Source organism: Ursus americanus, chromosome 6, assembly GCF_024610735.1.
Source record: "Ursus americanus isolate L20-20 chromosome 6, mUrsAme1.1.p, whole genome shotgun sequence".
NCBI classification, from domain to species: Eukaryota; Metazoa; Chordata; class Mammalia; order Carnivora; family Ursidae; genus Ursus; species Ursus americanus.
The window spans coordinates 55,187,154-55,212,547 of record NC_142132.1 but is presented as its reverse complement, the minus strand read 5'-3'; the positions used below and the strand labels follow the sequence as shown (position 1 = coordinate 55,212,547).

Sequence of the window (25,394 nt, the reverse complement as noted above, 5' to 3'; positions counted from 1 at the left end):
GCCTCAGTTTTGCCATCTGTGAAATGGGCGTTATGGACCAGACAGCCGTGGGGATGGTTAGGAGGGGGTGGGCCTGTGAAGGGCTCCTTCTCTGTTACTGCTTTGGGCCTCAGATGCTCTAAGCTAGTCTCCCTGTAAGTTGTCAGCAGATGTTTACTCAGGAGGGAGGGAATGCAATGTTATCTTCTGCCCAGAAGGGCTCATTACACAGCCCTCTCCTGGTGCCTTTCCTGTTTCAGGGAATCTTGATCACCTGGACCAAGGGTTTTAAGGCAACCGACTGCGTGGGGCACGACGTAGCAACCTTACTAAGGGAAGCGATAAAACGGAGAGAGGTAACTATGAAAGGGGTGTTTTTACAAATCCTCCCTGTTGGAGGGGTTATAATGTCCTTGCTGGGTCGTCAAGAAGTCAAACAGTACAGAAGCGTGTGTGACCTGGGTAAGAGGGTTCCCTAAACTGTCAGCGGTTAAAACGGAGGTGAGCGGTTTTCTGTTGTTAAAGGGTAGTTTAAGAAAGGTAAAAGTCATGACTCTCCGACAGCTTGAAAAAGAGAAGAGCAGCCCCCCGCGGCCGGGCACCGGCCAGCCTTGGGGCCTGTCGTTGAGCACGAAGCGTCACTCCATAACTGATGATTAGACAAGAAGAGACGAGTCTGTGCTCACGTCTGCGCTCGGCGCACACTCAGAGAATTGCCCTGCTCTTGGACAGCCTCCAGGCCAGGGCGAGCCGCACTCTGAGCCCTCCCTAAAACCATCAGCCCAGGCTCGATCCGGAGGAGGAGCTTTCTAACCCGTCCCGAGATGCCCCACGAGGTGTGTCGCCCGTGCAGCACCCAGTCCCTCTGCCCAGCTCTGTTTGACTGCAGGTGTGTTTCTGGTGGTCTTTGGCTGGAGGACATTGACAAAATATAAAATGGAAAATTCCAAAGATTTTGCTTGACTTATTAATGAGGGAATTAGTAAAAAAAAAAAAAAAAAAAAGTTCAAATTCCTCTAGTTCGAAAGAGCAGCCAAATGCACAGGCAGTGGGGAAGGCTGACGTGAATGGGTTTTGAAAGAGGGATTGGTTGCACCCGGCAGAGTACCTGCTGACCTCCTTTTGCCCATGTCACCACTCTTCACGTTAGCATTCTTCCAACCGACGTTCTGTGCAGAGACCAGCACACGTACGCACATTTTGTAGCGGGACTCCGACCGTATGTGCTGTATTACAACTTGCTTATTTCATTTAATGTGAAACAGGCATCTTGTCTTGTCACCACGTAGAGACCAACCTCCTCCTTTTCCATGGCCGCACAGCATTCCAGTGGTTGCTGGAACCTGTGTCTTACCTAGGTTCATACATAGCCCCTTTTGATCTATATTTGGGTTGTTCCTCTCTCTGGTCCTTGCAAGCCATGCACTGAAGCATCTTTGTGAGCTGAGTGGCTGTTTCAGAAGGACAGGTTCTGAGAGTGGGTTTGGTAGTCCTGTTTTGCCTTCTGGAAGGCTGTCAACACTCTAAACTCCTAAGAGAGAGAGCTATTTGACCATAGTCCCTTGTCTTTTGTCCATTCAGCAGTTCCCGCCAGGCTGCCTCTCTGGTACTCAGCATCGTCTGTGAAATGGGTAGAGGGCTTCCTTCCTTTAGATCTCCAGTGTCAGATACATCAGTACTAGTAGGTGTTATGCAGTGAAGGAATATTTAATTACCTGTTAAAGGCTGGTAAGGAAACTATTTCAGATGATGCATCAGGCAGCGCTGTCCCTCCCCTAAAGCCGTGTCCCTTTCTTGCCAAAGGAATTCGACCTGGACGTGGTGGCTGTGGTCAATGACACGGTGGGCACCATGATGACCTGTGCTTACGAGGAGCCTACCTGCGAGGTTGGACTCATTGTAGGTGGGTGTCCTGGAAAGTCTGTCTCTTCGGGGCAGGGAAGGCTGGGTTTTCCTGTTATGTGGGGCCATGAGCCAGCAGCTCAGTCCTCTGTGTATGACACTGTATCTGTCCCTGTTGTCCCCTTACTGCCTCAGAGTTTAGACCGAGGTTGCAGAGCTGTCCAGGGGACTTTCTCCTCCCCAGCACTCACCCCAAGCCTCCTGACCAGATTGTCACAACGGAGCTGTCCAGGAACGAGGCCCCAAGTGGCTCACATGGCTTGGGTGGACAGGGTGGGAGTACCTGGGGCTGGTCTGGCCATCAGGGCAACTACTGGGCTTATAGGGAAGGCCACCAGGCAGGTGTTGAGGTGTGGGAGCCTGTGACTGGGAAGGCAACAGAGCCCTCCTTCTCCCCTGACTGTGGGCAAGGGCCAGAGAGTAGTCTTGGGCACCATTTTGCCTCTGGCAGCCACTGTCTGTGAGCAACCCCAGCCACTTTGGTGGGTCGCAGAGAGGTTGGCTCTGAGGGTTCCCTTACAGTTCAAACCCATGAGGGGTCTGGGCTTGAGCATGTCATTCCTGAAACAGATCAGTTCGGGCTGTGAGAAGACCATTTGTCCCACCGAGCCTGCTCCTGGTCAGAATGCTGGTGTCAGGATGCTGGGAGAAGGCCCTGTTTCTTGGCCAACCTCTGCAGGCCCTACCTGGACGAGGAGGGCTGGCAGCCCCGCCGGGCAGACCCTTTGCTAAGTGTCTGGGAGATGGGGAGAAGGCCCCTGAAGGCTGCCTTCCGGGTGCTTGGGAGTCCTTTTCATTTGTTAAGCCATTTTGGGCTCCTGAGGAAATTCTGAAAACTGGGGAGCAGCTGCAGGTGTAAGGTTTTGGGCCTAACTGGGGCGGGGGTGGGGGTGGGGGTGGCTGTTTTGTTCCTTCCCTTTGCAAAGCTTTCTTTCTCCACCCAGCCCCTGCACCTCAGCTTATGAATGGGCTTAGGTGTGACATGCAAATCCAGAGTGACACAGCACATTCCCCGCACCAGGCTGGGCCTGGCCTTCCTGCCCAATTCAGGGCCCCTGATGAGCCGTTCCTGGCCCTGGGTACGAGGGAGCCGGTGGGGTGGAGGTTGTCCCAGCTCTGGCTGCATTCACACCCACTTTCTCCTTCCTCCATCTGTCCATCTCTTTGCTCCCAATGCCCATTGGCAAGAAGTATGATTTATCTGTTTCGGCTTTCTCTGCACCCCTGGCCATTTTGGGGCTCCTCTTCTCCCAGTTTCACACTTTGGGGTGAAAGGGAGCTGAGAAAACAAAAACCCCAAACAACCCAGTGACACGGTAAGAAGCATCTGTGAATTCTACTTAAGTTTCTTTAAAGGGAACGAAAACAATCCAAGCCCTTTTGGTCTGGCCAGTGGGGATTGCCTTGTGTCCCCCAAGGGGGCTGCATCCCACCGAGGCTGGGTTGGTGGTGCTCTGGGGCCTGGTTATCGGAAGGGTGGCCCTGCCGGCGCATTAGAAATGCGGAGTCTCAGGCCCCACCCCAGACCTCCCAAATCAGCATCTCCATCTTAACAAGCTCCCCAGGTGATGGGGGTGCAGATTAAAATATCTGGGCGAAGTCTGCCATGGTTAGTTGGTTGGTTTTACGTTTTCTAGGCCACTCACTGAGACAGGGCCGATGGCCACGGGCTTGGATGTCGTGGCGACTGAAACTGCTATAAAGTTTTAGACGCTTCCTCTCAGGGCCCGTACTCAGCTCCTCGGGGACGAGGACAGCAAACAGTTGGTGGCGCCACCCCAGTCCTGGCGGGGCCGCAGCCTGGGCAGTGCAGGGGCGGAAAGCACAGCCGAGCCGCTGGGAACCGTGTGTCAGAATGCGTGTGCGCAGAGTGTGCACATCCAGAGAAATGTCCCTCTTCTCAGAAGCATCAGGATTGCAAAGAGGGCTGTGACATCAAAGTGGCGAGGCATCATCACCTTTAGAAAGGCACCACCGACGTGCTCGGGACACTGGCTTTCCCTGAGCTGACTGTGGGCTTCATTCTGAAACATGGGAGAATGGACCGGCCGGTACAGTGCGTGACCGTGTTCGATCCGTACAGACAGGCGGACAGCCGTGGTGTGATGGTAGACAGGCCCCAGTGTAGTGTATGAATATGCATGTGTGTATAAGGTTGTGTGTGTGTAATTCTCTGTGTGTGTATGTCTGTAGAGAGAAAGAGAAATATCCTTCCAATCTGAATATTGCCTAAACTTTTGCCATGAAGACATATCTCTTTGTTGTCAGACCGTCTTCTGTTAAAGTAAACGGAGCCCTGCCTGGGCAGGTAAACATAATGACGTCCTGGTATAAAGTAAGTGAATCAGGCGCTCTCTGGGTAGTTTAACTCTGAGTTGAGTCCTTTTCTATTTCAAGGTTTTCCTGGAAAACAGTAGTAAAGCAAAGCTGTTGCTTTATTCGTCTCAAAAAGGTACCCCCTCTCTGTGGAGTCCCGGGCCTCAGGCCCTCCCCATGACCCCAGGCCCGGCGGCTCAGCCGTTCATTGCCTGCCTCATGTGTTGCAGGGACCGGCAGCAACGCCTGCTACATGGAGGAAATGAAGAATGTCGAGACGCTGGAGGGGAATGACGGGCGCATGTGTATCAACATGGAGTGGGGTGCCTTTGGGGACAACGGGTGTCTAGATGATATCAGAACACTCTATGACAGACTGGTGGATGAATATTCTCTAAACGCTGGGAAACAAAGGTAACTCTGCCTGGTGGACGAGGACACGTATGGGAGTCAGGATGGTGAGGGTGGAAGGCTGTGTTCTGCCTGTTAAAATAGAAGTTTCTAGTAGAAGTGGAGTCGGACAGAGGCTTAGAGACTAGTCCCCCAGATGGCCTCCTGACCTTTGCTTTTGGCTCAAGGAGAGCAGAGAACCGAGGATGGGCCCTCCCGCCATCATACACGTGGGCCCAGGTTGAGGTCCTGGCCAGGTACCTCTTCCGCCCAGGAGTCTGCCCAGAGGACAGGGTGGCAGCGGCCACAGCACTTCCCTCAGTGACCGTGTTCATTCTGGAACATTCTGTTTTTCCACTGCTCTATGTTTCTTCCCCCTCAGACTAATAGAAACCTCTCAGTCAGCAGGTTTTTGTTTTGTTTGGTGGAAGTAAAACGCACTTGACCTGCGGTTGTCAGAGGACACGGCGACTTAAGATGTGGCTAGCAAGGGCTTCTGTTCCTCGTCCCCCAGCCTTCTGCACCACCTCATGGCTGTTTGCAGCCTGGGCCCCAGACACCCTGCCTGAGATGGCAGTGTCTGTCCTCCCTGCAGACAGACAGAGGATTCCTTGTCTTGGGCTCCCAGCACTCAGGCCATCCTCTGCCGTCACCGGGGTGGGTTGGTCTGAGCCGTGTCCCCAGGAGCAGCAAGAAGCACTGGGGGGACCGCACCTCCCAAATAAGCTTTGTTCCCCAGCCACCCTCAAGATCTCTGCCTTTTCCAGATACACCTGCACTGTTATTTACTTAATGGTTTTCTCCAAGTCAGCTTCTATTTTTGACTTAAATTTAACAGGGGAGAAACAGGGGAAACCAGTATTATTGTAAACAGATGATAATCATAAAATGAATATAGCGAAGATGGGCATCCCTTGAGTCTGGCTCCTGTTCCCTGCGAGAGGCTCTGAGCAAGGACCCCGTTGGTTGGCAGGGAGGCGGCAGGTGCTGGGAGGGGGTAGAGTCCCATCGGTACCGCACCAAGCTGGTGTCCTTGACGGTGTGAGAAGGACAGGATGGGAACCAGTAATAACAGTGCAATCTCATGTTTTGTTTTCTGTGGAGCGCCTGGAATCTTTTGGAGGGTCCAGTGGACTCTTCCCAGCCTGGGGCCCCTGGGACGTGAGCGTGGTGAGGGCAGGAGTGAGAAAACCCAGGAACAGGTCGCCCTCAGTAGCCCAGCAGCTATCTGAACCCTCCAGCCTGGGGGGCTTCCTCGCCGTGCTGGGGGCTTGACCAATATTCTGGGCTTTTTCAGAACCTTCCAGAAATCTAGTGGGAAGCTTCCCCTCATTGTCTTCTTGTCCCCTTAAGACTCAGACCAGTTGTTTGCTTATTCTGCAGATATTTACTGAGCACTTGATTGAGAGCCTGGCGCTGGGCCGAGTTAGACCCTGGGCCTCAAAGCTGAGCGGGACATAGGTTCCAGCCTCTCCAGGCTTCTGCTGCTAGGGCAAGAGAGGCAGTATGCCTGTGTGCCTTGTGATGGGCAACAGAGGGTGTATGGGAGCCTGAGAGAGGCAGGTAGAACCCGATCGGTGGGAGGAGGACAGGCCTCTTGGAAGAGAGTTTTGAGCGGAGAGCCACGGTAGGGTTCTGCTGGGCCAAGGCAGGAGGGAGCTGGTCCAGCAGTTAGATGTGAGTGCTGGGGATGTCGCTTCTGATCCTGGGGAGGGTTAAGGATCCCTTCCTGGCCTCCCTCTGCTCTGCTGAAGAGTCCAGGGCTGGGTGTGCAGGCTGGTGATGCCCCCCAGGGGCAGGAAAACGTCCGGGGCTACCGGGAGACCAAAGGCTTCACCCAGACACCAGCCCGTGCTCCTGTTGCAGGTACGAGAAGATGATTAGCGGTATGTACCTGGGTGAGATCGTCCGCAACATCTTGATCGACTTCACCAAGAAGGGCTTCCTCTTCCGAGGGCAGATCTCTGAGACGCTGAAGACCCGGGGCATCTTTCAGACCAAATACCTTTCCCAGATTGAGAGGTGAGTGATGAGGGGCGCCCCGCAGGTCGGCGAGAGGTCCGTGTGGTTGGCGGGGGGCGGGGGGGTCGTGATGGGCCTGGACGCACCCCCCTGGACATTTGTCATTTGTGAGGGTTCCCCCTCTGGAGTGTGGGCCCTGAGCAGCTACAAACTGGAGTCAGAATTTTATCGTAAATGATTTTCCTTCATTCTTTACGTCGGAGCCTCATGTGTTTGTTGGGAGTCAGGTGTATAGGTGGTAAGGACTCCATTTCAGGATAAAGGTGCATCACAGATACTTGTGTGGAAGGGCGCCGAGTCCCGTAGGGCCAAGAGCCGTAGGTCTAGTCCCGCCCGTGCTCATCTGAAAGGCAGCCTGGGATCGGGCCGCGTGGTCTCCCAGGAAGTGCGCCCCACGGCAAGTTGCTTTGTCTCCATCCCGTTTCCTCGTGCGCATTGATCGCTTCCTCCCTGCCTTTGCCGTCGTCCCTGGTGAGCTGCGAGAGGAGGTGCGGGGTGCTCTGCAGAAGCAAAAACGGCCTTGTTTTTAGGATGGTGGTAAAAGCTGGGCGCCTGGCCGGCTTGGTCAGTAGAGCATGCAGCTCCTGATCTCAGGGTTGTGAGTTCGAGCCCCGTGCTGGGTGTAGAGGTTACTTAAAAAAAATAACATCTTAAAAAATAGATAAATTAATAAAAATAAACTAATAAACATTGTTTTGGCAGAAGGAAGCCCCCACAATCCTACTCATGGTAAATACGGTGGTTTGGGGCTGGTCGCCTGGCATCAGCTCCCAGGCTGCTCTGCGGGGCCCCACTTCATCCCGCCTTCTGGCTTTTGTCCACCGCAGTGACCGATTAGCGCTGCTCCAGGTCCGGGCCATCCTCCAGCAGCTGGGCCTGAACAGCACCTGTGACGACAGTATCCTGGTCAAGACCGTGTGCGGGGTGGTGTCCAAGAGGGCCGCGCAGCTGTGTGGTGCGGGCATGGCTGCCGTGGTGGATAAGATCCGAGAGAACAGAGGGCTGGACCACCTCAACGTGACTGTGGGGGTGGACGGAACACTCTACAAGCTTCATCCGCAGTGAGTGGGGCTTCCGCTTGGATGGGCAGGGCATCCTGGGCTGCTGAGGTCCCTTGATGGGTTATGGGACACCAGGCTGTGAGTCGCACCAGGAGAATTCCTCACCAGGACACAGCCGACCCGAAGGCTGCGCGTTCAGGGACTGGGCCTTGTCTGGGAGCAGCTGATGAGCTGCTCTGAAGTTTAACTGAGATCCTTGGAGAGGAGTGGCTTCACTTGGTTCAGCTCACACCAGTGGCATCGATGGCCCTCTCCCCAGTCCTCCTGAGCCCCCCTTAGGTCAGGCAGAGTCTGAGGGAAGGGTGGGTGTGCCCTTACCCATCCGCCTGGGTAGCTGCAGCCTGGCCGGGAGGCTGTGTTTGGTGAGTGGGGAGAGGGAGTGAAGGATGGAGGGAGGAGGATGCGTTGTCTTGTTCACCTGCTAAATCAGTTTCTCAAGAGGCTCGCAAGGCAGGAAGAGGGGTGGGGAGTGGCCTCCTTATGGGCAAGGGTCTGACACTCTGTGCTTAAGGAGGATATTTGGCCCCACCTGCCCTTTCATTGACCACATATCCCAAAGCTTGGCTCTTATGAATAGAGTGACCCTATTATTTACTGTCTAAGCTGGGGTGCTTTTGCCAGTGAAGAGAGTGCCGCTGATAATTAACACTGGGACCATCCCTGGTAAACTGGGCCATAATGTCACTCTCCTGAAAAGCCGCCTCACCCAAATCAGCGTAGGCATCAGCTGCTTACCTCACAGCCATGGCTGGGGAGGGAGCCAGCTGCCCTGCTCCTGTCTCTCCGCCTTCATAGCTGTCCTCTTTGTCACCTGGGGCAGCACGCCGGCGTGGCTGGGAGCTAGGTTTTGGAGCCATACACACTTGGATCCAATCCCTGCACCGGCATTTGGAAGCTGTGCCCAGGTGCTCAGCGGCCAAGTGTCCTCTTCCTCACGGGCTGACGGCCGCGGGCAGGACGGGGAGTTGGGATAGAAGGTGTGGGCCAGGCTCTCGCAGGGCTCTGACGTCAGTGTCCCCTCTGAGAGCTCCGCTGCCCTGAGCTGCTGCAGCCTGGCCCTGTCTCACTGCCAGCACACAGCGTGGGAACCTAGAGTCACCGGTCACTGAGGGATTCTCTCTCCCCAGGGGCCTGCTGCTCTTGGCTTTGGAGGCCAGGTGTTGGCCATGGACGGTGACGGGCTGGGGATCTCAGGGGGCCGCAGCTGAACTGACCTGGTGCTGGGCCACACCCAGGCCCTAGCACCCTTCTTGGTATCCGGTCCCCCAGACGCCTCGGGCTCGGGAATGGGTGTGTCTGAGTGCGTTATTCCTGACCCGATCCTGATAAACCGTCCAGTCTCTTCTATTTGGATTCTCAGCTCTTCCTCCCTGCCGAAAACTGGGGCTGTAGGATCGGCAGCAGATCTGGTGTCCCCCCAACCCTTCTCAAGCAGCCCGTCCCATCTTGGCTGTCCCCTGTCATCAGGGTCCTGAGGTGTCCTTGCGTGGGCCCGGCGTCTCTTCTCTTCTTCTCCACTTACCCTCCCCCTCTGTGTGTTGTCTTTCTCAGCTTCTCCAGAATCATGTACCAAACCGTGAAGGAACTGTCACCAAAATGTAACGTGTCCTTCCTCCTGTCCGAAGACGGTAGCGGCAAGGGGGCCGCCCTCATCACGGCGGTGGGCGTCCGGCTCCGGGAAGAGACGAGCAGCTAAGGGTACCGGCCCCCCGGCCTGCTGCCCCTCCGGCACGTCTCTCTAAGGGCGGCCACCCCCGTCCCTCCCAGCGAGCTGGGCCGGGAGCCACCGGGGCCAGAGCCCGCCACCGCCACAGCGGGGAGGGGACGCAAGCCAACTAATGGCGCATAACGTAGGGTACAAAATAGAGCGTGTGCTGTCGATAATCCCTCCCCACTCCGGCCCCTCCTCACCTGCCCTGCCACTCTGCATGGTCCGATTTCAACCTGGTCGTCTGCTCCCCACGTGTGAAGTTTAGTGGCGCCCATTTCCAGTTTCTGCATTCGTCCGACAGATTATTTATTGGCCCAAGATGAAAAGTCACGCCATCTGACAGGCCTTATGGGCCTCCGCAGCCCGTCCTTGGGGACACAGCCCCCGTGTGAAATGTATTATCACCAGCAGACACTGCCGGGACTCCTCCTCCCAGGGGCATCTTAGCGGCTTCCTCCCATCCCAGCCCCCACTGCTGTCTGGCGTCCCGAGGTTCCCACCGAGACGTGTCCATGCCACTGAATCGTGTGTCCGTGGAACTGGTCCGAGCCACGTTGTGACAGTCTTGCCTTCTGTCTGTCTTGGGGGTGGGGGGAGGTGGGCAGTTCTGCGGGAAAGTGTCTTGTCTCCATTTGGGTAAAAGGAACGAAACCAACAAACAGTACCCTCAGTGGAATTCCCCATTGCTTTTGTGAGCCATGTTGTATGACCTAGTAAACTTTGTACCAATTCAAATGCCCCGAGTGATGCCTGCTGGCTGGAGGGGGGGGGGGCATGTGGGGATGTGGTGAACACCAAGCCCTGGGGAGTCTGGGTTGGGGGGAGAGTTTGAAACGAAGCCCCCGCCCTTGTTTAGTACCATAACTTCTCTGTTCTCTGCAGAGTGTCACCGAACTAGCCTCTTGCCTTGTTTTCCAGCTCCCGGCCGGCCGGTTCCCTGCTGGAGCCGCGGGGTCCCCCCCACCAGCACCTCTAAGAAGGTAAAGCGGTGGAAGGCCTCTGGGCTCCCAGGGGCTGTTTGGGTTTAATGAGAAGACAGCGCTGCATTGGCTGTCCCCACCACCGTCCCCAAGTAGACCTTCATCACCGTCCGCCAACTCCAAGGGAACAGAGGGCGTAGACCCCTGCTCTAACACGGATGGAGCAGGTCGTCCTCTCCCATTCCGTAGGAAACCGCTCCTCAGCTGACCCTTTCATCCCTACCCCACCTCAACCCTGAGCCTGCTGTTCCCGCCACGGGAACAGCTCCCCCATCAGCCTGTGCGGTTTAAGGCCGGAGTCCCTCGACTGGGCACCGGCATCTCCGTGGGGAACACACATAGCATTAAACTCTCCCGCTGCACAGTTACCGTGCCACGTGGTTCTTCTGGAGGGGCGATGGGGCGTGCAGGGGGAGGCGGCGAGCAGGGAGAGGTGCATCCTTGGGGTGGACCAGGCCAGGCCTGGAGCTCTCTGGGAGTCGAGATGGTTGGCGTTCCCTGCCCGCCACCTTCTCACTGCTGGAGTGAGGGTGACCACCGCTGCCCGCCCCCTGAGACACCCGTGTAACACGGCCGGCTTGGTGGGGATACAGATCACGCCCGCTGGTTATTCAGCACTTCATGCTCGTTCCTAGGCCTCACTTCAGTCTTCCTCGCAGCATCCCTGTGAGGCAGTTTTGCCACTGGGAGAAGAAGAGGCGGATGGTCAGAGTGACTTGTCCGAGGCAACACAGCTGAGGCTCCTGTTGACTCTTACCCACCACCATCTACCTTGAGCTGGGTCTGAGCTCAGATGCCAAAGCGGAGAAGCACCAGGTCGACTCACAGGTGCAGGGCTTTGCAAAATAAGCAGCTCTCTCCCTGTGTCTTTAGCCTGGTAATAAATCAGTACCATGGCTGGGTGCTGTCCGCTGGTGTGTTCTGTTTGGTTTAACCAATGTTTATAAAAATGGGAGCCAAAATAACAAGTCCGGAAATCTCACAAATTTGGATTTCTGGTGTGTCTTGAAAGATCTGGAAGGTCTGGCAACGGTGGGCGCCCATTACCTCCTGACATTTGTCCAGAGCTGGTCAGCTGCTGTCTGCTTTGGATGCATGCACCCTGCAGTCCCCACTGCTCCCTGTGACCCCAGCGCTGGGAGTCAGTCATTAAGCCGTATGTCCCGGGAAGGCATCTGAGCTTGCAGCTCCTGGATTGGATACGTGTTAGCGCACACTGTCTTCTTGGACTCACTGGCTGCTGTGAAGCCCTGTCAGAGGGGTGGCGGGGCCCTCTTAGAGTTAGCATCCTGCACCTGCAGAGCTCCTGGCCCCAGGCTGTTTTTCCATGGATGTGCCAAAGGCTGCGACACAGGTCAAACTTTCAGACCTGGACCCTCAACTGGCTACTTCTCCAAGGATGCCAGGCACGAGGCTTCAGGGTTCAGTAGGTACCCCATCCTGGGCGCCCCTGGCCTGCCCATTGGTAGCGTGAGAGGGGGCCGTATCCCCAGCCATGAAAAAAGTCTCTTTAGTGTGACACCTGTTGACCCTCACAGAAAGGGATGGAGTATAGGTCAGCTCAATCTTATCCTCTTCTGTCGGCGTGACCCACGGACAGCAACGGAAAGCAAGCCGGAATCCAGAGCGAAACCTAGGAGATGGAGGGTCACCTTGAGCAGAGGGGTGAGGGGGACATTCTGGGAACTGCCCATGGCAGCCCCCACCCCCACCCCGCCGCTAGGAGCCAGTTTCCCTCCAAAGGAAAGTCATCCTCTCACCCCTGTCTGTCATTGTTCATTGTTCCTGAGTGGATTTGAGTTTTGGAAACACCCAGAAGGAATCTGGAGCTAAATCTAGTGATTGAAGTGGGTGATTAAGCCTAATTAGACCACTTGTTATTACAGACAGAAAGAAACCAAATACAACTTAAATAACAGATTTTCTTGTTTGGCTTGTTAACTGGCTTCTAAAGGAGTATTCTAGAGGAGTCTTAAGAAGTTTGGGCTTTGGCAGTGTAGGGCAGAGTAAGGATGCTTTCCCAAGGGGGCTGCTTTGAAAGAAATCATGCACAGGAACTACTACATTTTGGTCTATTTGCTTAAAAATTAGCTCTCCCTTTGGCCGGACTAAAGGTAAATTAGAAGGGGAAGCAGGTGGCAGTGGAGGAAATGGGCTGCGAGAAAAACACTGGCTTGTCAGGAGCAGAGATCAAGGGGACCCTGGGCGACAGCCGCTCGTCTGTTCCCAGGAGTCGCAGGGGTCCATATTCCAGAAGAGCAGGCCTGACTTTGGTTCCTCACCTTGCAGCTCTACAAGACTCCATGGTGCGGCCCAGCAAATGCCTCTCTTGTGGGAACTTCGTGGCCTCTGCCCCTTCCGCTCACATTCAGCATGCCCCCCACCGCAGTCTGTCCCCCCCACCCAGCCATCCCCATCTCGGTTCCTAACAACTGGCAACTCCGTCCTTCTAGCTGCTCAGGCCTAGAACCTGCGAGTCATTCTCGACTTCTCACACATGCCACCTCCCCTCCATCAGGTTCTGTTGGCTCCACCTTAGGAATAGTTCGACTCTGACCACCTCTCACCCCAGTCTGAACCCCTCTCCACCTCTCACCGTCATCCCTGCAACAGCCTCCCCATGCCCCTGCTTCCCTGCTCGCCCCACCGCTGTGGTCCAGTGCCAACGCACCGCAGACAGATTGTCTTAAAAGGGAAGTCAGAGTACGCGTCTCCTAACTCAGCTCCGCTGGACTCCTGGTGTCCGAGTACCGGCCCAAGGCCTTACCTTGACCTCAGGACCCTTGCCTCGGCTGTTCCCTCTGCGTGGAGTCTTTCCCCACACAGCCGCAGGGCCCTTTCAATCATCTTTGCTCAAAAGAATCCTCAATAAGGCCAACCCTGGCCATCCTGTAAAATTGCTCCCCCACTGTCCACTCCCCCCACCCCCAGCACTTCCTGTCCTTCCAGCCCCGGCTCTGGTTTTCCTTTTCTTCCGTAGACCTTACCACCTAATACACTGTGATTCATCCACTCCTGACACTTGCTTATTGTTGGTCTCCTCCCTAGAATGTCAGCTCCCCGAGGAAAGAAATTGCTTTTGGTCGCTGGGGTATCCTAGGTGCTTGGAACAGTGCTGGGCACAGGGAGCCACTTGGGAGTGGCTGTTCTGAGTGAGTGAAGCCTCCTTCCAGGAGCGTCAGACCAGCGTTAGAGCCAGAGTCACCAACTACTGGAGATTCTGAAGTTATTTCAGAAATGTAGAGCCTGAGGACTTGCTCAGACTCTCAGGGACTGTGTCGTTGGGTAGCGGGAGCGTGACCAATGCACAGACCGGGAGTGCTGGGGCCCTGTCTCTGATGTGATGGTTCCTGGGTCCAACTTCTAGAAGCTGCATCAAGAGAAAGGTGTGATGTGGGGTCAAGGTTACAGACCTTGGAGATCGTGGAATCCTGGCTCCACCGCTTGCTGTGTGAGTTTGAGTCTTCCTTTCTGGGGCTCAGTTTCCTCATCTGTAAAATGGGGATAACACCTCCCTTCCTCCTATTCATCTACTTCTTACCTCTCAGGAGACAATGGAGGGTTCTGGCACCCGTTAAACAATTAAAAAAAAAAAAATCACAATTCTCTCACTTCCTTTTGGCCTGCCCCAGGTGGCTGGGATATCTGAGCAACGAAGACCCTAGTGGCATCATGAGTGGCCTGAACACATGGGCACGCGGCTGATGAAAGGCGAGAACACGGAGGCCCACGGCCAACTTTACCCTCATCACGCTGTCTTACAGAGACCAGCACTCGGTGTCCACTTCTCATCTCCTCTTACCTGACCCCCCTTCAGGGTTTTCTGAGGCCGAACTGCCTGCTCTGTGAGCAGGACCCCCGGGTGCTGGGCTCTTGCCTGGGTCACCACCTTCCACCTCTCCAGGTGCCCCAGAGCAAAAGCCAACCCCCTGGGGGATTCCAATGCTCCGGAATTACCGGGCAGGGACAACCAGGTGTGTCTGAGGGAGGAGTGAGAACTTGGTTCCTTCCTCCCTGGCGGTCTCTGCCAAGGTCACTCCTCAGCCGCCCCAGAAATCCCCCTGGCGGCAGGAAATGCCCTCTGATCTCCCTAGGGAGCTTCATACTGCTGGGGTTGGCGCTGTTCACCTGGCTCAAGCAAACGTCTCATCGCAGGAAGCTCTCATAATGGCAGGACAGAAAGTCCCGCCCTCCTTTACCCACCTTCTTCCTTTCTCCCTCTCTGTCTGCCCTTCGGCCTCTCTCTGACCTTCCTCCTCCCTCCATCTTCTATCCCTCTCTCCTCTCTTCTCCTGGTCCTAGATGTAGCCCCTGAAGAGAGAGCAGGAGCAGATGGACGTGAGAACTGTGGCCTGGGCAACAGCACAGGCTTTGGGGAGGACGAGGGGCTCAAGCCAGGCCCAGACCAGAGTGAGGATTGTGCTGTGGGCTCAGCGTGGAGACGGCCAACCCGTGCGGGGCTGGGGAGCACAGGCGCAGACTGTGCGGGGGAGCCCGGCTGGGGCCAGGCCGTGGTCCCTGAGGGCCGAGGAGAGGGGCTGGGATGAGGGCTCACCTGTGGTTGAGGCAGCAGTAGATGATGGGGTTGTACATGGTGGAGCTCATGGCCAGCCAGAAGAGCGCCAGGTACACCTGCTGGATGAACTTGTGGTAGTAGACGTCCTCCTGGAAGCTGCCCAGGATGAAGTAGAAGTGGTAGGGCAGCCAGCAGATGGCAAACGTCACCACCACCAGCACCATGGTCTTCACGAACTGGGCCGGGAGAGGCGCAGGTCACACCTCAGCCTGGAAGCACCACACCCCAATCCTCCAAGGGTGGCGGCAGGGCGCCCCTCATGGCAGCCTGGGTAGCCCTCAGTCCCCTGGAGCATATGCAGCCTTGACTCCTGGGCCCCGCCTCTCTGCCCACACTGCTGTTCTTTCTTCCAAGTCCTCACTCCTTGAAGCCCAGCTCGGTGGCCACCTCATCTGGCAGGTGTCCCGGATCCCTTCCCTCAGAGCAGCTCCCCTCCCTGGAGAGGGGGTGAGCTCCTAACCCTATCCTTGGGGGTTCCCCTATGCCAGCTAGGGGTTCCCAGGCGCCCCTCTCCCTGGGATCTGTGTCTGCCATAGCCCTTCTCTCCGTAGGTAGTGAGACTCTCGTCGGGCATCCCAGTCTCTGCCCAAGAGCCAGCTCCCTGACCTTTCCCCCCTCAAGCCTGGTCTCTGCAGGCCCTCCTGAGCACCGCCCTGTAGCCCATGAGGAATGGAGGGCAAGCTCTTCCTGAGGAGGGACACTCAGACAGTGTCCCATATCCAACTACCTCCCTGAATTGCCCTATGAAAAACGTCCAGTAGCAGACATGAAGCCAAGACGGTGACCTGATACTTGGTGGGATTAACCATTACGTCCCCTGGACACCTACCAGGAAGGGGCCGGCGAAGATAAGCTTTGAGTAGGGGAGAGTGGAGGAGGTCCAAATCATAGAATTCTGTTTCAGGACCCTTGGGGGCCCCTGAATGGCAGCGAGGAGGGGGGACACTGGCACTTGGGAGGGACACTGAAGGCAGACTGGCCGCAGCTGGACTCCAGTCCAGTCTCCCTGACCCCGGATGGGAGGTCTGCTGCTCCAGCATTTGAGAATTCTCTTAAGATTCTATATGGGAGCCTCCCGTGGTTCTGCAGGACTTCTTAAATTCAACACTCCAATTACTCAAAGAGTCCAAGATTTTGAGAATCAATCATTCTAAGATTCTTGGGGGTATCTGAAATTCTGTGGAGTTTTAGGATTCTCTGATTCTTGTAACACTCTGGGGAAGTTCCTTTAACTTCGCATTTGGCCAAAGGTCAAAGGCCAAAGGCAAGTCTGTCTTCCTGGGAAGAATGAACTCAGACTCTGGCCAGGGACTTGGGACAAGGGCAAATTAGGGTGAATCCTGTCCCCTACCGCGGGCTTCGAGCCCGGAAGGGCGGTGCCCGGAGGCGGGGCCCGAAGCGCCCCGCCCCCGCCGAGCCCCGCCCCCGCCCCCGCCGAGCCGGCTCCCGGCGCCCACCTTCCTCTTGGCCCGCAGGTGGCGCAGGCTGGCGCCGTGCATCTGGTGCCTGGGAACCTCGCGTCTCCAGAGCGTGAGGCCGATGACGGTGTAGGCGAGGAGCATGACCACGAGAGGCAGCACGTAGATGAGGGCGATCACCACGAGGTGGTACCTGGAGGGAGAGCCAAGGGCCTGGGCACGGGATGGCCTGGGAGCGACTTCCGCATCCGCCAGCGCTCAGTCCCCCGACCCTGCGCGCGCCCCTGATCCAACTCCGGCCGACGACCCGGGCCACCTCCCAAGGCCTTGACTTAACTTAAAGAAGAAAAAGGAGGGACAACATTGGCTAGCATATATGCCCAAAGAGGGCTTCCCCTGCTGCAAAAGGGACATCACTTTATCTCTGCGTTCCTCCAGGAGATAGACAAATACTACCAAAAAAGGAAATAGGAATGAAAAAGTTAACCGAATAATACATTTGTTCAACATTTAAAATGCCATTAAACACAAAGGAGGAAGTAAAATTACTTATTCCATTCTCACCAACAATAACTGGAATATTTTCTTCCGAGTCCTGTGTTTATGTGGTGTGTCTGTGTACACGTGCCTTAGATAGATTCGATATATAATCTGTAGCTGTGTCTGTGTGCAGACATAGATTTTCTGGAGTTGACACGGCTGCATCCTGCCCCGACATCCTTAGGAGGGAGCAGGCCCGGCAACAGTGCCGCACTGTTCAGGATATTGGTCATGTCTTCCTGGCCGTCAGCATTCGGTTGGGAACACGGCTGATGTCAGCAGGCTTTCTCTTTAACCACCTTCGAGCAAGCGGCCCAGAATTCGCTGCCGGTTACTCATCTAAGCCTGTGCACGACACTCTGAATGGCGTGGAGCAGTTTCTTTTCCTTTTGGAAAGATGGTGTAAAGGAGATACGCGCTGCCCCTTCTGGTTTCTGAGCTATGCTGCGGCTCCTCTCCGACAGGGCCCAGGTCGGAGCACCTTGTGAATGGGCCTGAGACCCGTGTCCCTGTCACGTGACCTTTTTCTAGGAGCGCTGAAGTGTACCCAAAGCCCCCACCCCCATGACCTGTGTGCCAGCCTTGCTGGGCTCCTTCTCAAGAGGCTGCCACCCAGAGGGAGGGGGACAGGTGGCTCCAGCAAATGTCTTCCCTAAAGCTGTGTTTAGAATTCAGCTTGCTTGCTCTTTGGGCAGGTATGCTAATTACAAAAGGTTTGGGGGAAGGGGTGCTCCTAGACACCCAGATCCTCTTCTATTCCTACTGTGGAGCAGGTGAGGGAAGGGAGGAGCAGCGAATGCCAGGCCCCTCTCACTTTCCCTTCATTGTAAGGTCACAGAGTGTCTGAGCTAGACAGACCTTGAGGATCAGCAGGGCCACCTGTCTCAGTGTCTGGAAGGGAAAACTGAGGCTCAGAGAGGTGCAGAAAGTGTGTGACATATGAAACAGCTCTGGAGATTTAATCAACACTCAAAACGATTTCCCTTCTAGTGAAGGCCAGCTCTGTGAGGTCAGAACTGAGTTCTTGTTCAAGCTCTCATTTCAAAGTGTGACCTCAGCCAAGTCTGACCTCTCCCTGGTCTCAGTTTCCCCATTTGTAAAACGAGGAGGTAATCCCTAAGATCCTTCCCAAGTACGAGTGAACATCTTGATGTTGCCTCATTCTTTCCGTGGGATAGGAATTCACTCTGGGCTAGGTTCCTACGCTGAAGGGAGCACCAGGGAGCCCTGGAGATCACCTTCTGGGTCCACCAAAAATCAGGACTGCCTCCTCTCAGAGCCTGGGATTTTTTTGTATTTTGATTTTGGGGGGTCTATGTGCATTTTCCTGGACAGCGCATCTGTAATTTCATCAGACGCCTACACACCCAGGATGGGAGCCTGTGAGGCTGCAGCCCCCAATCTAAAGCTCAGAAGTCCCTCCACCGAGAACAAATGACACATTTGCACACAGAAAACCAGGCTTTCCCCAAATCCTCACAGAATTCTAGGTAACACCAAAGCATCCCCTTCCTACCTCACGTGTGCCCTCCTGTTTTTCCTTGGTGCCTGAATCAGGGTTGGAACTCACCATCCCCACGGAGCCGGCGCAGGGTCCCCAGAGTTATCACTGGTCCCCCTCCCAGGGAGAAACGCCGGTATTAAGGTGGAGAAACACTGCCGCCCAGTGGTCAGTCCCAAAATACCGTGCTCTCCACCCCTCCCCGAGCCTTCCCTACATGGACGCTGGCCTTGGAGCAGCCAGACCTCGGAGCAGCGAGGGTGCAGAGGGAGGGCAGACACCGCAGGCAGAACCCGCCCTCAAACCTCATCAGCCCCCAGGAACAGGCTTCTCAGGCTTCTTCCCAAGCACTGAAGGCCACACAGGGAGGCCCTCTTCGGCCCGTGCTCGCGGCAGACGGAGACGGGGGTGGGGGGTCGGGGGTGGGGTGGACGTTGGGGGAGGGCTGTTCAAGGAGGCGGGGCTGTGTTGCCGTGGAGACCTGGCAGCCCTGCGCGCGGAGCGGGCACAGCCTCCAGCCTCCCGCCCCTGGGCCTCTGTTGGACCAGATCGGCCACCTCCAGGTTGGCTCTCGTTTGTCCCCTGCTTAACCTACCACACACTGGGTGCCCGTTCCGGGCCAGGCGCGGCGCTACCGGCTCACAGACGTGTCTCACGCTGGCTCCCAGCAACCCCCCAGCAAGTGCTCTAATCCCCAGCTGAGAGAGGAGCCAAAGCGACGGAGCAGGGTCCTCCGGCCAGCAGGAGGCAGAGCAGGACCCCCTCCCAACTGCCGCCTCCCACGCCTCAGCCGGCGCTTCACCCTTTGCTAAGCGGCCAGGCCGCGCGTGGGGATCCGGAAGGCAGAACGTAGCAACCCGAGGCCCGGAAAGGAAAAGGACTTACCCAGGGTCACACAATGGCTGGCCCATGCCTGAGTTCTTCTGCCTGCTCCCCCGGCCCACGGTGCCCTCTCCGCGCGAGGCGGGCACCAGCCAGCTTCCAGACACATCCTCGGCTCTGTCACCTGCCCTTTCTTTCCGCCTCAATACCCTGACCCTCTGTGGCCTGCGCATGTGCAGTGCCGTCCCCCAACCACGCGGCCACACATTTCCACGCACCTGTGTGCGCACACACGTCCACGAACATGCCCTCGGACTCACGCACACGGAGACACACGTGGGTGCAGCCTGGCCGCACAGTAGCGCCCCTGGCACGTCCTTATCGGAGTCGCTGGGTGGCGCGGAAGTGGGGGGCTCCGGGGCAGCACTGCCCAGATTTCAGCCCTGGCGTCACCACCTACCAGCTGTGGGACCTTGGGCGTATTACTTAGTTTCTAGTGCTTCGGCTTCCTCATCTGAAAAAGGGGAATAATAAGACAGGCGTGCCCCATAGTGTCGGGAGAATTGAATGGCTTCGTGTGTGTAAAGCCTGACTCCCGGAAGTGCTAAGTGTCACTTGGCGTGTACGTGGACTCACATAATCCCAAACAGCCTCACAGACGCACTTGCACAGCCGCATGCATATGCACAAGCACACACATTCTCGGCTGTATCCACCTGCACACACGTGTGCACACACACTCACGCTCCCCACCCCCAAGCCTTACAAAAGGAGCATCTTGCCGCCGTTGTCTTCGGGCCAGACCACCACGCACTTGGTGGCGCCCTCGTCCACGGTGACGGTGGAGTAGAAGCACTGGGGGAAGGCGAGCGCCACGGCCAGCAGCCAGATGCCAGCAATCACCGCTTTGGTGCAGGGGGCCGAGAGCCGTGGCTGGAAGGGGTGGACGATGGCCACGTACCTGTGAGCAGAGAGCTGTGTGAGTGCTGGGCCCCCTCCCACCAGAGCAAAGCCTTCCCCTTCTCCCCCACCCTGTAGCCCCATTCCCCCCATCCCCCCACCGCTGCTGGGGACCTGCCCAGAGCCACCTGGGCTGGCGACCCTCCCACAGTCCCAAGCACTCTAGCTCGAGACCCCAGGTCCGGCCCCACCTCACTGCCTCCCTGTGACACAAGAGACTGGTGTGGCCACGCTGGAAGTCCACTCAGGACATTTGCCTGCAGCTCAGCCCAGCCGAGCCCCTTGGCCCCATGCCGGCCCCTCTTCTGCTCAGAAACCTTCGCACAACCTGACAGGCTCCCGGACAAAGCCCAGATCAGCACTGCCCCCGGCTTTCTGCAGTGGTGGAAATGCTCTCTGTATGCCCTGTCCTGTTCAGGATCCACTAACCACATGTGGCTACGAACACTGGAAGCGTGGCTGATAGGACTGAAGAACTGAATTGTGAATTTCAATTAATTTAAATGTAAATAGACACATGGCTCTAGTTACATTATCAGACAGAGCCTTTAAAGGCCTTTGAGGCCCTCTGTGCATGGCCAGCACACTTTCCTGCCCTCTGTGTCATGGCTTCCTGCGACTTCCCTGGCTCTCTCTGGTCAAAGACAGCCCTGCCTGTGTGACCCTCTGTGGGGGCATTTCTTCCCCCTCTGCCTGGAATTTCTCCTTCCATTCTGGATTCATTAAAGTCCAAGTGAAAGGCCACCTCTTCCAAGAAGTCTTCTGGAAGCAAGCTTGTCTCCTCAGCTCCCGCCTCTCTCTGGAAACCTGTGGGGATTTGGGCTGCTGTTTGGCACCCTGGTGCCTGGTGGCCGAGCATCTCAGGCAAGGGTTGGTCTCTCCATTTCCTGCCCCAGGAGACAGAGGCTTGGAGAAGAGGAAGAATCAGCTTGGAAGAGGCAGCACTGGCTCTGACCCAAGCTGTGGAGCTTGCCTCCGCCCCCAGGACGTCCGAAGCCTCTGTGGGAATGTCCTGCAGCCTGACGGGGCTGCGGCCTCATGGGTCAGGGCCCCGACCGGGGACGGGAGAGCTGGGGGAGCCGCCTGCATCCAAGGTCAAAGATCCAAAGAGCTCCATCCACCAAAGACACGGGGCCCCACCTGTGCCCCCATACGGCCTCTACTGTGCTGTGCTGTGTGACCTGGGGCTTTGGTTGCCGCCTCTGAAGAGGGAGGGGTTGGGGCTAGATCGGGGCCTCTCTTCGTGTCATGGGACCTGTTGGCCAGCCAGTGAAGCCCATGGGCCCTCCTCAGAATACGGTTTTTACGGACTAAATTACATAAGATTAGAAAGACAACCAGTTATACTGAAATACAGTTATCAAAATATAAAATAAGGGTGCCTGGGTGACTTAATCAGTTAAGCGTCCGGCTCTTGGTTTTGGCTCAGGTCATGATCTCAGGATCATGAGATCGAGCCCCATGTGGGGCTCTGCGCTCAGCTTGGAGTCTGCTTCAGCTTCTCTCTTCCTCTCCCTCCCACTCACTCTCTCTCTGTTTCTCAAATAAATAATATTATATATATATGTGTGTGTGTGTGTGTGTTAAAATTACATATATATATTAGATTTGGGGCATAGCAATACCCACACTTCTTTATCAACCCACTAAACAACAAGATCTAGCAGCCCGTCTGGAACCCACGGTAGGTTAAGTAGTGATGGCTGCTGGCGATACTTGGAGATTTCTGCACAGCAGGGCTATCTGTGATTTCTTTTGGTGACGTCATCCCAGGTGCTGCTGGAAACCCGGCAAAACGTGGTGTGCTGCCTCCGTTTGTAATTGTGATCTTTCACCCCCACAGAAGCTCACGACCCCTGGGATTTCGGTGCACAGTTTGTGGCCAAGGACTAGATGATTGTTGGCCCCCTCCCTCCTCTCCCCAAGATACTGACCTCCTTCCATTACCGTGGCTGGGCCCGGGGCCAGCTCCACCCCCGGCAGCCTGGACCCTGGCTGAGGGTGTCAGCGGGACAAGAGGAGAGGCCACTTTCCTCAGCGGCCCCCTCCCTGCCGATGAGGGGTCGACTTGGGGCTTGGGCTCCCTTGCTGTTCTAGGAGGTGGGGTGGGAAAGAGGAGAGCTTCTCTTCTTACCCTGTTAGTGGAGGGGCAGGTTGGGATTTTGGATTCATACTGATCGAAATTTGAATCCTGCCTTCGCTACGTTCCAGCAGTAGAGTCTTGAGCAAACAACCTAAGCCCCTTGAGCTTCTCTTTCCTCTTCTGTGAAGCAGGCTGACAGTCATTCGTGGCCCCATGGCTGGTGTGCAAAGGCAGCGAGAGGCTGGAGAAGTGCCCGCAGGCTGCCAGGATTAGGATTCGGAAGCATGGTTATTCCCGTGTATTTATTTCCTTTAAATTCCCCAGAAGAGGGGGGGTGATCCCACACCCTGTCTAGCCCTACAAGCTGCCCCCACCCTGAGACACAGCCTGGTTCCTTGGGCCCCCCTGGGCCTCCCTGATATCTTCCCACAGCACTCATGTCCTCAAAATACAATGTACCACTTCTTCTTCATGTGTTTATTATTTAAATTCTCACCAGGGCAGGTGTCTTTATCTGTTTTTCTCCCCAGGGCCCAGAACAGCATCTGTACGTAGTGGGCATGGAACATTGGAATGAAGAAATGAATGGAAGAGTTCTCACTATTGCCGCCCCGGTCTCTGAGCACCATCCTCTCACCTGGATTATTATTGAGCTGCCTCCTGCCTGGTCTCCTGGCCCCCACCCCGCCCTCTCCAGTCCATATATACCCCCCCCCTTAAAATGGAAGTTCCATGAAGCCTGATCTCAAGGACTATTTCTCCCACTGGTATATATTCCTCATATTCCTCAGTGCCTGAAACAGAGGGAACACTCAAATATTTGTTGAATAAATGCAAAGAAAATGTTGGTGGACTTGCAGAAACATCCGGGGTACTGAGGTGCTTTTGGAGGGGTAGGGGTTGTGTCCAGATGATGAGGGGCATGCCCCTTACTGAGAGCAGAGAGGTCTGGGGTCTGGGCCCCTGGTCCTGCCCCTGAACTGCTGGCGATCCTGCATGTCTCGAGCCTCAGTTGCCCCGGGTACAAAATCAGAAGCGTCGCCCAGACAAATGGTTTTCGAACTTCTCTTTTCATTTTTAATTGGTAGAAATACATTTCTCAAATGAAATACTCAGGAAAACTCCATAGAAAAACAGCCCAGAGCAGAGAAGCCAGCTGCTACGTGTTGTTGGGCAACTGGCAGGGGGGAGGGGGGGATAGAGACTGGGGGGGAGGGGGACAGTGGGGGACAGCGGGGCTCACGCCGCCTCAAACCATCCTGACAAGGGGCCTGTGTCTCCGAGGATCCCAGGCCCATCCCACGTCCCACACACACCAGGTGTCTTTCTGTGTCCCTTTTCGTTACTGTCTGTCTCTACCAGACTCCCCCAGGGTCACACAGTCCCCTTCTGAGTCCAAACTGGGCCCCGCCTACCCCAACCAGCTTCAAAAGGACTTCAAATGGCTCCACTGATCCCTGAACCCCCTGAGAACAGCATCAGGAAAATAACTGGACCCATTACAATTATACGGTAACTTGCATGCAATATGAAATCCCCTCCATATCATCTTTCTAGAAATAGGAAAAGAATTTAAGCAATTTTCTTGTAATAAAAGAAAGACACCAAAAAAAGATCAGCTTCAGAGAAGAACATTCCAGAAGGTCCCTAAACACAGCCGTTCTCTCCCTACAGCCTTGAACAACCATTAGTGCCAAGTTCTTCTTACGTCTAGCCTTAACTTTGCCTGCTTTGGTTCCACCGCCTCCCGTCTTCCAGAGGCATACTTCTGGGTCACAATCCGGCTGGGAGGCAATTTCCTGAGATCTACCCTTAACTTGCTACGTGACTGCAGGCACGTTACCAGCCCGGTCTGAGCCCCAACAAAGCGAGACAGTTTCCCCCGGCTTCCCCACGGCCCCCTCTTGCCTGTCCGCGGCGATGGCGGTCATGGAGTAGATGCTGACGAACATGGCCGTGATGGGGAAGAGGTTCTGGAAGTGGCAGAAGGCACGGCCAAAGTACCAGATGTTGTGGCTGGCGTAGACGAAATTGAAGGCGGCATTGAAGGCGGCCATGCAGAGGTCAGCCAGGGCCAGGTTGACAATGAAGTAATTGGTGACCGTGCGCATTCTTTGGTGGGCCAGAATGATCCAGATGACCGTGGCATTGCCCGTCACGGCCACCAACACCAGGGCCAGGTAGGCGGTGGCCCACAGAGTCAGCTGCCAGCCGGGCATGGAGAAGGCTGTGATGCCCGTGGTGTTGCTCTCAAGGCTGGACGAGATGTTGGTGTCGGTCACAACAGCACGGGCCCCCATGGGTGCCTCTGGGTCCGGGACAAGCATCCTGACTCCTCGCTCCTCCTGAGCCCTGGTGCCCTGCCCAGATGTGCTTCAGAAGAGAAATCCTCTTGGGTGCGGGAGTATGGGGTGGGGAGCAGGTGCAAAGCCAGGCCCTCAGGGGAGACGGCGGGGGGGCACTCCCGTCTCGAGTGTAGATGAAGGGGGCTGAGCAGAGCGCCAGGTCCAGAGCTCTTCGCCCTTCAGACTCTCGTGTCCTGGCCAGACTTCTCACATGTCCCATGGAAATCTAGAATCCAAGACACAGTTTCAGAGCAGGAAACATCCTTGTAAATCATTAGTCAGCGACTTCCCTGCAGAAGTGAAGAGCAGATTCCAAGAGGGGACGTGCCCAGCCCAGGTCACTCAGTAAGTGGGTGACAAACCAGGACTCAGACCCAGGTCCCTCCATTCTGGAAACGTTCTGGGTCAGAAGAGCACACAGCAGCAAACTTTAGATTCCTCTGGTCAATGGCACAGCGAGCTTCGCTCCAGGCTTTGGGGTGCAGGCGGGGCTGTGGTCTGGGAGGCGCTCACCATTCTGCCAACTGCCAGCCCTGGAGCCGTGGCCTTCCCTGCTGCTCCCCCGGGCGGGGTGGTGAGGGCCTTGTCAGGGGTGCTGCTTGCTCACGAGGTTCAACTTTAGCTCCCGCCCCTTGTCCCACCCCCTGCTTGGATGGCCCAGCCTCGTCTCTCGAGAACAGCTTTAGGACTGGGTGCCAGGGCAGGGAGAGACCGGGGGAAACAGAGGGCGCGGGGATGGGGGCTGGCATGGAGGCACAGTCCGGAGGGGGCAGGCTTACACTCGGCCA

At 56.1% G+C, this 25,394-nt stretch overlaps 2 protein-coding genes across 6 annotated transcripts in view; one reads left to right on the top strand and one right to left on the bottom strand.

Moving 5' to 3' along the window:
- The window catches only part of HK1 (hexokinase 1), a 66,151-nt gene extending 56,035 nt beyond the window's left edge, over positions 1-10,116 (top strand). For all 3 annotated transcript variants that reach the window (XM_045783248.2, XM_045783245.2, XM_045783246.2), the window contains exons 13-18: positions 240-335; positions 1,783-1,882; positions 4,428-4,611; positions 6,454-6,609; positions 7,437-7,670; positions 9,222-10,116. In XM_045783248.2, the coding sequence (XP_045639204.1) occupies positions 240-335; positions 1,783-1,882; positions 4,428-4,611; positions 6,454-6,609; positions 7,437-7,670; positions 9,222-9,366 (915 nt within the window). In that variant the 3' untranslated portion in view covers positions 9,367-10,116. The remainder of the gene's footprint in view (positions 1-239; positions 336-1,782; positions 1,883-4,427; positions 4,612-6,453; positions 6,610-7,436; positions 7,671-9,221) is intronic.
- Positions 966-25,174, bottom strand: TACR2 (tachykinin receptor 2). 3 transcript variants are annotated; one of them, XM_045783658.2, is made up of 5 exons: positions 24,170-25,174; positions 19,985-20,179; positions 16,395-16,548; positions 14,917-15,113; positions 966-11,994 (listed from the first exon to the last, which is right to left on the bottom strand). In XM_045783658.2, the coding sequence occupies exons 1-5, from the start codon at positions 24,586-24,588 to the stop codon at positions 11,778-11,780; spliced, it is 1,182 nt and encodes a 393-aa protein (XP_045639614.2). In that variant the 5' UTR covers positions 24,589-25,174; the 3' UTR covers positions 966-11,777. The 3 variants fall into 3 exon arrangements, with proteins under 3 accessions (XP_045639614.2, XP_087719189.1, XP_087719190.1); XM_087863063.1 differs by having other exon boundaries at positions 14,917-14,993; XM_087863064.1 differs by having other exon boundaries at positions 11,846-11,994; positions 14,917-15,033.
- Positions 25,175-25,394: the final 220 nt, after the last annotated feature.